Source organism: Aplysia californica, unplaced genomic scaffold, assembly GCF_000002075.1.
Source record: "Aplysia californica isolate F4 #8 unplaced genomic scaffold, AplCal3.0 scaffold00442, whole genome shotgun sequence".
NCBI lineage: Eukaryota > Metazoa > Mollusca > Gastropoda > Aplysiida > Aplysiidae > Aplysia > Aplysia californica.
This window is the reverse complement of record NW_004797712.1, coordinates 573,558-583,856: the sequence shown is the minus strand read 5'-3', so window position 1 is coordinate 583,856 and position 10,299 is coordinate 573,558. Positions and strand designations below refer to the sequence as shown.

The 10,299-nt window shown below is 38.3% G+C and overlaps 1 protein-coding gene across 3 annotated transcripts in view; it reads right to left on the bottom strand.

Moving 5' to 3' along the window:
* LOC101860039 (ankyrin repeat domain-containing protein 26) overlaps nt 1-10,299 on the bottom strand; it is a 31,755-nt gene continuing 21,456 nt past the window's right edge. For all 3 annotated transcript variants that reach the window (XM_035971481.1, XM_035971480.1, XM_035971482.1), the window contains 4 exons: nt 4,169-4,357; nt 2,544-2,722; nt 1,304-1,476; nt 1-308 (listed from right to left, as the gene is read on the bottom strand). In XM_035971481.1, the coding sequence (XP_035827374.1) occupies nt 187-308; nt 1,304-1,476; nt 2,544-2,722; nt 4,169-4,357 (663 nt within the window). In that variant the 3' untranslated portion in view covers nt 1-186. The remainder of the gene's footprint in view (nt 309-1,303; nt 1,477-2,543; nt 2,723-4,168; nt 4,358-10,299) is intronic.

Genomic DNA, 10,299 nt, shown 5'->3' with positions numbered 1-10,299 from the left:
AAAAGACATCCTGTTAAACTTGAAGAAAATATCATGAGTTGAAAATCTACAAATTTGACCCTTGTATCAGTTTTCTGCCGGTATCACCATTCGCGGACTGCGGGAAGTAACTCTTTTTGTCGAACACCTCACAAATACTAAAAGCTGTCAGGGAAGAGAGCGTTTGTTGGTAGAGGCGAAGCCAGGCTATACACAGTACTTTCTCTTGAGCAGGTCGATGTAGTCATGGCTGGCCTGAGTGAAGGAGGACGTGAACCGGGCGGCTTCTTTGCCTGGCCTCAGAACGGGCTTGTTGTGATTGTGAGGGGCTGGAAATAGAGTACGAATAATGGAATAATACAGGTTTGTTTCGTTTCAGTTTTAAATCGAGTTAAACGGCACTTGCAGTAACACCAATAGGTCATATAAGTGCCGAAGATTATATGTGTTACAAGAGAGTAACACACAAAGAAAATAAAATAAAAGGTGATAAGGATGATGGATGTTTGATAGGAAAGAAGGAGCAAACCACACTACAGCACCCGCCAACAACTGATTACAGGTTTGTATCATTAAAATAAAACCATTGTATGATCATTTAATGAACAGGACCTCGATATTTCATGTAATCTCTGGCATAGCAGAGCAAAGTGAGCAGAGAGCCAGGAAAAGTTGAACAAACCCAACTTCAAGAGTATCCCATTCGAGATTCGAAATAGGTTAACCTGCACAGTAGTTCTGCAGTATACCAACCGAAAAATCGAGCATTTATTAAGACTATCAACAGAGAACTCTGAAACTTTTCAAATAATCTCGCACTTAAAGAGTAAAACATGAAAGATGGTTTACAACAAGAAACAAAAATTATCATTTTCTACCAACACGACTGTGTAGGCCTGAAGGCTTATGAATTGTCCAATAGGTAAATTAAATTTGGTTTTAATGATCCAGTTCAGCAGTCATTTGAATATGCATCTCTCATCTATAACGTAAAATTCAGAGGTCTTAAAAAATTTGTTTGTGTTTGGAATACAGAGCATTTCTAACGTATGGTTCTGACAACAATAAATGCAAATGAAACTCACCTAGCACTGGTCAGTCAAAGTCAAAGGGATAGTGGAGAATAGTTTGATAAAACCTTTAATATAATTTGAGAATGCTTTGAGTGTCACTTTCGTCACAGGGATGAACAAAAAGAGTACTTTTCTTTTTCATAAGTTTTCTTCTTTTTTCAAGAATTAAAGAGAAAAATAAATTGAAAAAAACCCCAACAAACACACACAAACTTTCTTAAAAACCCAAAAAACCCAGAGATCATAGTTACCTGCTTCTAAGTGTTTGGCAATGCTTCGGTCTAGCTCTGCTTTGATCTTGCTGCTTAGCTCATCGTCATGGATACCGTTGACTCGGACGGCCTCGAAGCTGTTGTTGCTGACGATGGAGCTGTTGAGGTTCCCTATGCTGCCAGTCAGCCGGTTTCTGTGCATCCTTTCAGAGCTGGGAGAAAACAAAAACAATAAGCAAAAGAAAAGATGAGCATCAATTTCTTTCACTATTTTTTAAAACAAAAGTGGGCGTCTTCAGCATCAAAGTCTTGAATTTCCTGCATTCATTCTTAAATAAGGGAAAAACAATTAAAAAAAAAATTATTTTAAAAATATAATGGGGAAGTCAGTCAGACCCTAGTTCTAAATGAGTTGCATCAGACAGAAAGCAGGGACAGGCATTTGATTTTTAACAAACACAAATAGAGAAAACACACACAGACACAGACACACAGACACCACAAACACACACACACACACATACACTGGTTACACTAACTTGAGCTTAGACTCGAGATTTAATTTGAAATATAAACCTTTGTCAATGGTTAGAGTCAGTTGATCATACATCCTCATCCACCATTCCATTACCCACAGATATACACATAAATAGACCAAACAGACACAGAAACACACACACATACAAACACCCACACACTCACAAACAACACGAGACACACACACACACACACACAAAACACCAAAACAGCTGGTCCCTTTTACACTTTTACAGTACAGGCCCCTGAGCTTTGACTTGAGCTTGAGGTTACAGCCTTTGTCTTTGGCCAGAATAAACTGATCACTGATTTTCACCAGCCATTTCATCAATAGATATACACATAAATAGATACACACACCAAAAAAACCCAAAAAACCCACACACAGACACACAAAACAACAGGTCACTTTTACTTGAGGTTTAAAGCCTTTGTCTTTGACCAGAATAAACTGATCACCGATTCTCATCTGCCATTTCATCACACACAGACACACACACACACACACACACACACACACAAACAAACAAACACACACACACACAAAGACACGCACACACACACACACAAAACAACTGGTCAATTTTACTTGTGCTTTAACTTGAGGTTAAAGCCTTTGTCTTTAGCCAGAATAAACTGATCACCGATTTTCATCAGCCATTTCATCATGCACAGACATACACACAAATAGAAACACACACACACACAAACACACACACACACGAGACTTGGTCCCACTTACTTGAGCTTGGACTTGAGGTTAAAGCCTTTGTCTGTGGCTAGAGTGAGCTGATCGCTGATTCTCATCCGCCATTTCATTTCGGACTCGTACAGTTCCCGGAACCGACGGGCCTCCATCTCTTTAGTCTCCCTCTGGGCCACTGCCTGCTCGTACTTCACTCGCAAGTTGTTGTTCTCTTCCTGAAAACATCATGAAGGCCAACATCCACTAATGAACAGGGTTGTGTGTTTTTTTTTTAAGGAAGAGGCTAGCCGTACTTAACGACGGCTAGACTGGCAGGCTAGGCGCACTTAATAATGATGGCTGAATTGTAAATAAAATTTTAGTTTACAATATCTAAAGTATTTGTATTTCAGACGAAACCAAAAGGTGCCTTACTGACATGCATGTATTTTAAACCTGAATAATTACTAGCTCTAATGAGACCGGTGTACTCAACAGGTTTCGGTCAATAGGGCCTAACCTAGATTGGCCGTATTTAAGTACGGCAAGCCACTTCGTTTTTTAAAATGTCTGGAGCCATAATAACAACAAGTTTTTTTAAGCAGGTGTTTTTACACCTCTATCAACACAATTTAGTTCATTATTTAGGAGGTAGGCTTCCGACCCTGCTTGTCAGGGCCAACCCACACTTAGAGAAGACACTTTTCAAATTGAAAACATTATGATTGAATTTGAACATTTATATCATAATATGTTGAAATTAACACACTTTATGGATTGGTACGCATTTGCGGAAAAATAGGTACTTTTAAGGCCTGCCTCATTGCAAAATGTAACTTGCTTTTTCCTTTTTACAGTTTCTCAAGCACACAATTAAATAAGAAAATAAGAGGAGATATGAAATTTTCTTTTAAAAAAGTTCCATCAAGCGTGCAAGATTTGGCAGCAACTCTAATCCTGCAGGGACAGTTCCTGGAAAACACTTTATGTTAGAAATATAAAAGAGAAAACGTGAAAAATAAAAAAGTGCACAGATGTAGAAAGGAAAATAAAAGGAAAGATGGAAATTAAAAGAAGTACCTAAACATGGCAGCTATTGAATTCTAAATTTAAAAAAAGAGAAGTTCTAGCACAAAACTATAATTGGTCAATAATAAAAACCATGACAGAGCTCTCCAACTGCAAAGTTTTGTTTATTGACAAGTCTTCTAGCAGTCAGAAAGCTCAGTGACGTCTTTTTATGACTGGCCAATGATGTTAGTCATGACTTGAAAGCAAGCGTTGACAGGGAAAACATAACTTCTATGGCAACAGGGAAAAAAAAAACCCAAAACAAAACATATATTATATATTCCTTTCACATTGGGGGACAACCATGAAGAGGTTTTGGGGGTTTCTGGAAGGGGTCTTTTTATGTTACCAATCAGGCTTGCCAACTTTTTCAAAACCCAGTCAGGGACACCCAACTTTATGATATTAGATAACACAAAACGCGAACAAAATTACATACAGTGGGATTGGTTTTGGAGTGGTGTTTGTGATAAGACTAAGACCCTAAAATTGCAGATTGCTGAATCCGGGACAGTCCCGAGAAATTCGGGACAGTTGGCAAGCCTGTTCATCACCGACGCCATTCGTCGATAGAATCGTGAGGCAGACGAGAAACCTAGGACGCCACCCACCTCCAACTTCCGCTTGTCAAACAACAAGTTGGTCTCCGCCTCCGTCCGTGACGTGTCTAACCGGTCACGCAGGAGCGACTGCGTGTCCAAAAAGCGGTTGACGTCATCCAGTTTGCGGTTGAGCTCCAACCGGTAGCGTGCCTCCAGCTCCGAGCGAAGGTCACCACCCCCTGCCTCCCCCATCTGCGCCTAGAGTAGGGAGTTAGACAATGCTGAGAAAGCCGCTGGCTGCTCACTGAGACTAACTTAACTCTTAGTATGTGGAAGGCTAGTGCTCTTTTGTACTTAATTGTACAGAGGCCAATTTTGTCATCCAAGCTATCGGCATCACCAATTTCCTAATAGCTCCATTCCTATTTAACATATTAGCTTAAAATAAACACCCAATCTGGGCAGGAATGACTGGTCCAAGCATTAAACATACTGTTAAATAATACATATTATTTCTTTCTGAGCTTTGGTAGATTTTTGTAATGACTGTACACAACTGAGTGATGCCGTAAGCCAGCTGAACTAGTGCACCGCATACTAGGAGTTAAAGAAATATAACGAGGGTGGGTGACCAAACTATATCTCAAGATACAACAATTCAGGGTGATGAAAACCCTGAATCTGCTCCTCCTATGCACAGCCAAAGATGCAAAGATGGAATACTCGTATGCGTACACTTAATAAATAAACATGTACTTTACAAATTCTTTCAAAAACGCATTTCTCAGTTTTTGTAATAATCACTTTCTTACTGTTTTGACGCAAGTCAAACTTTGTGTTGTGCCTTTCTTTCAAGTACCTCTCAATGCAAAAACATCGAATCCTGAGATTCGGTAGCAATTCTTGGCTATTTGTATACTTATAAGTTGACCATTTTTTAAATACAAGGAGTACCCCATAATATATCACACAGCTAGCAGATACAAATAAATGTCATATCTTGAGATCTAAAAATAAGTATAAGAGTAAGTCTGGTCCTCTACCCTCGACATAGAGATGCCACTTCAAGAACCTTGAGTACAGGTGTCAACGTAAATAATATTTTAAAAAGTATTGTTTCAATCACCAATCTCAAAGCCCCTTTCCTTAAAAACAAAAAAGGAAAAAAATTATTTTTTAAATTAAAAAGTCAGTATTGCATCTTTTGAATGTTAAGAGGAGGTCAGGAGTTCATAATAAACTTTTACTTAGCATTTTATATGTCAGAGAATAAAGAATCCCTTAAGCACGAAGTAATAAGTCAAGGAAAAAAGTGGCGTCTCTCTAGCAAAATTAAAAGAAAACGAGAACTAAATTAATAATAGCAGATGATTTGTACAAAATTTGCACACTTTTCATTCAGTAAAATAAGTACGCTTCCAAATACAATAGAAGTGACTTTTAAAATACAGTGTTGGAATAACAGTATACAACAGTTGCTGACAATAACTATGCAACAGTTACTAACAATGTTTGAATCAATTCATTCATTCAATAACAAATACTTTACAAAGGTTCCCTCTGTAACTATTTGAAACTGTTCACCTGAGCCTAAAAATAAAATAGGAAAAAGAAGTAAAAATATAGACCCAGATCACAGAGGAAAGTTATCAGAAAAAATGAAGGTGCAAAAGAAAAATAAACAAAGAAAAGAAGAAAAGTACAACATTCTGATAAGAGAGAACATTAATACGCACATCAAATTAATTAGCTTGCAACCCCAATACTAAAGTGTGTGTGTGTGGGGGGGGGGGGGGGGGGTGTGAAGAAGACATCACAACTAGCCCATTATAAGTTTCTGTTCCTGTACAAGATCAATGACATAGATCTAATACACACACACACTCGCGCCATAAAACACTTTACAAAAACAAAAAAACACACACACACACACTCGCGCGCGTGCATGCACACACACGCACACACACTGACACACACACACATCAATTCAAAAGCGGGAACCAATACTGGGTTTTTCTATATTTTAGTAGTCAGCATTCTCTGCTGATAAAATCTGAGCGAAATAAGCCCGCTAGAAGAAACAAAGTATCATGTTTAAGAACACTATCCTGCCAGGGAAGGGAGTTGTGCCCCCTATAGGTGGAAAAGCAAACTGTTCACAATCTTTTTCAGGAGTGTTGAACAATGTATTGACTAATCATAGTATAACATATTACTTCAACCAGAATGGCACAGAATGAGTTTTGAAACAAAATTATACATACAAACCAACCAACATTAATACACTTACACACGCATACGCTTTTTGCGTTTTTTTTACTATATCATTATAATAACACAGCCCAAGAGGGCATGTCTAAGAATAAAATGACCACTTTTCTATTCGACAAAGGGTGGACGTCTTGGACAGATTCGACAGTATATTTATGCCTAAGAAATACTACTATAAATAGTCACTACAAACCCACGGTCATTGATATACTAATGCCACCACTGGTACTGATGGGGACGTTGCATTTCTTTTACTTTCATAAAATAGTAGTGCTTTATCTTTTAACACCACTTTCGCTCTTAATGAGTGGAAACAGGCAGTTCAGATTCTTATTAAAAAACAGTTTATTATTATGTTCTTTTTTTTCAGCTGTTGCCATCGGCTTTATTCAGGACGAGCTGTTTCGTTCTTCAAACAGAGGAATATCCTATCTTACAGATCAATATCTAACTCAAGTGATAAGGGTGAAACACACACAATAACACAAAGTCACACAGAGTGAAAAGCGCTCCGCATGTTGAGACTAATAAGTTTTTTCCCATAAAGACATGTAAAGTCTGGAATATGCATTATCATATATACAAACAAGTCAAAACTCTATCAAAGCTGAATCGAAAGTCATTTCTTTTAAAAGAAAAGTTTTTGTGAGTCATCCATTGTTCTGGACATTACTCCCTTTTCTACTAGGTCTCTTATACTACACTACCAAAGGGCCCAAGACAGTCTCAAACCAGTTAGTTAGTTAGTTAGTTTGTTTGTTTGTTTGTTTGTTTGTTTGTTTGTTTGTTTGAATAAAGAGAAGCACATCAACAAAATGTAATTTCGAAGGTGAAAATCCCCAACTTCAGAGTGAAGAAATATTTAATGCTGAATGCCGCAGGGTCAGTTCTGAAACACTGCACACAAAAAAAAATCCACACTGGAGGTGAAAAACAATGCAACACTGCACATGGTCAGCTCGTCAGGTACATCACAGAAACCACAATACGTACTACGCTTTAGTAATTCAGTGGACTGATGAGAATACTACCTTCAAATAGAGCACAGCTAAAACTGACATTATAGGGTAAAGACTTCCCTTCTCATCGAACAAAGATGGTTAGACCAAACACTCAAAAACACACAGCAAATTAACAGAAGTCCTTATTAATGAGGATATCAAGACCTTTGAAAAGTAAGAAAAGGAAAAAAGGCATTCTTTTAATCACATACAACATTTCGCCTTTGTAGGCTAAGGAAATCCTGACTATAAGTTCTACAAGCAAATCTCCAAGTAGTTTAAATAGAAAATGGAAAAACCCCCAGCTTGCAGCAATAAAATAGTGCCACAAAACCACATGATACACAGTCAACATAGAGACATTGATGAAGGGAGATCCTACAAAACAAAACATCAATCAGTAGGACACACTTCTTTCTTTTTGAATGAAGGTGTTTTAAAGCCCCATCGACACAATTTAGATCATTTAGGAGGCCGGCTTCCAATCCTGCCTGTCAGGGCCAACTCGGGTGAGAGGGATACAACGTCTCAGCAGAAAGACTGAGGTACTCGATAAAGATTTCTCCCCCACTAGGGAATCGTAGGTCTACTCGGGTGTCCTTTGTGCAGCAGCGAAGTGCCTAAACACTACATCATCCACACAGGTGACCCATCTTACAAAGAGCAATTCTGGAGGCATTCAGAGAATACGAGGTCGTGCATCAAAGTCAAGACAATTATCATTAGTAGTTCAATCTGTTAAATGACCTCTCACATTTGTGCCAGTCTAAAAAAAAACAACCAACGTGATGTTATACATTCAGCATCCGGAATTAGATCTTTTGTTCGAAACACAGTTTGAAAACCGCAGCATCTACGTAAAACCGTCCGTGAATTGAGCACTGCAGGGGATGGCATATCGTCGGTGTCGCAAGCAATCCACTTTAAGTCTGTTTGAGTACTTCTTACACTAGAGACCACCCCCCCTACTTTTGTTGCGTTATTCCTATCAGGAATCATGAAAAGCAAGAAAATTTTAAGCCTAGACCATGGCATTAAACTGTATTATGGTAATGCTGAAAGGTGCATCTTTGATCTAAAGTTCTCAAAATTTGGACATAAGTGGACTGCTTTTGATAGCGACGATATATACCTCAAGGAAACGAATCTCGTGCTCCATTCTCCGCCGGGAGCGGTTCATTCTGTTGACCGACTCACGCATGGCCAGCACGTCCCGCAACAGGGGATGGGACGTGTCCATATCGGCCGCTGGGGCATTCAGCTTGAGGGATTAAGGGACGATGGTCGTTTGTTCGTTTGTTTATGTATTTGGTTGAGTAAAATACAGAGAATTATTTCGATAGAGTAACCGTCATTTAGTGTATGTAAAAAGTAAAAAAAGACATCGTTTGATTGTTTGTTAATTCGTTCAAGTACAGAGAATCATTTCGACACAGTAATAGTCATTAAGTGCATGGACAAAAGTAAGAAAGACAGACAGAAAGAAACAACAGAGGAGAAGAAAAGAAGTGGGATGTACCAGTGGCACTTTCCAACCACCTGCGAGACATGATATGAAAGCTCAAGATTTGTCTTAAAAAGACTTCTGTTGCTTTTGTTCTAATGTAGGTATAAATTTACCACTACGGAACAGCACTTTGCCTCTGGTTACAGAGAATTCTAGTTTCTTTTTGAACATTTATTAGGATTTATCAGACAGCGAACAGCTCTTTGCCTATGGAAACGAAATCTCTCAAACAGTTTTAAAAATGAATAAATGCAAACCTGCAGAAGCTCTCTATTGGGGAAAACTATGTATGTAGATTTAATAATAGTGTTGCGACACGGTGGAATCAGGCGCTCGCCAGTTTTAGGGCTTATGGAATTATTACTTAATGTCATCTTAAAGCATGTTCATTTTCTTGCTTTTGATGAAAAAAAGATTCACTGATCTTGCTTAGAAGTCGAGATATTTGCAACTGAATGAGGTGGAGGTCACCTGTTGTCACAGGTAAAATTTTTGAGAAAATGGCCATCAAAGTTTACCGATGGAGTCTACAAATTAACACTTTTTTTTAGCTCCTTAGATCAACGCGTTTCAGTAAAATCTACACAAAAATTATCGTGTTTTTAAATGGACAAAGAAATTAATTGTTGAGGAAAAAAATGGATATAAACTGCTATAAGTATAAGATTTGTTTGATTTCATTATTCTGATGAGCGCCTGAATTCACCACAGTACCACACAATAATAATTATTATCTACAGTTCATCTCTATACCCAACGTGTGCTTGGTGCGTTAAACAAAGACAGGGTCAGAGGTCAGAAAAGCCATAAAAGTCATCACCCTTGTGTAGTTCGGTGCTATCACACTCCAAAACTTGCTTCACTTTAACTTCACTAGCAAAGGAAATACGAAGAAATATTTTTAATTTCTCTGAATAGTTTTCTTGTGAACGAAAAGAAGAAAAAGCAGCTTTATTGACCGCAGTGGGGAAATTATAATCAGAGGACTTGTAGCCATTTGAATTATGTATAACGTCCCCATCAAAATCACTCTCAGAAGATTCAAAGCATCGTAAGAATAATATACTGCAGTGCGGACACCTCAGAAAAAAACCCAACAAAACACTACAACGAATTTTCCTGATCATAAAAGAATTTGCAAAGAATAATAGTACTAAGAACATTTTTAAAAATCTCTCTCATTGACAATCTAAAGCCCTGCTAATAATTAGGTTCAATCTGATGATGCGGTGGGGGATTTTTGGAAGGGGGGGGAGGGTGAAAGGGGTGGGCAGCAACTCCTTCCCGTAAAGAAAATATCGCTTCAGAAATGCTAGCAAGATTTCACTCATGTTAATTCCAGCTGAAAGACGTGAGACACAGTGGTCGAGTGAAAGCACGTCCATGATAAGACTTCAAATAAAACCACATAAGGTTTAGCG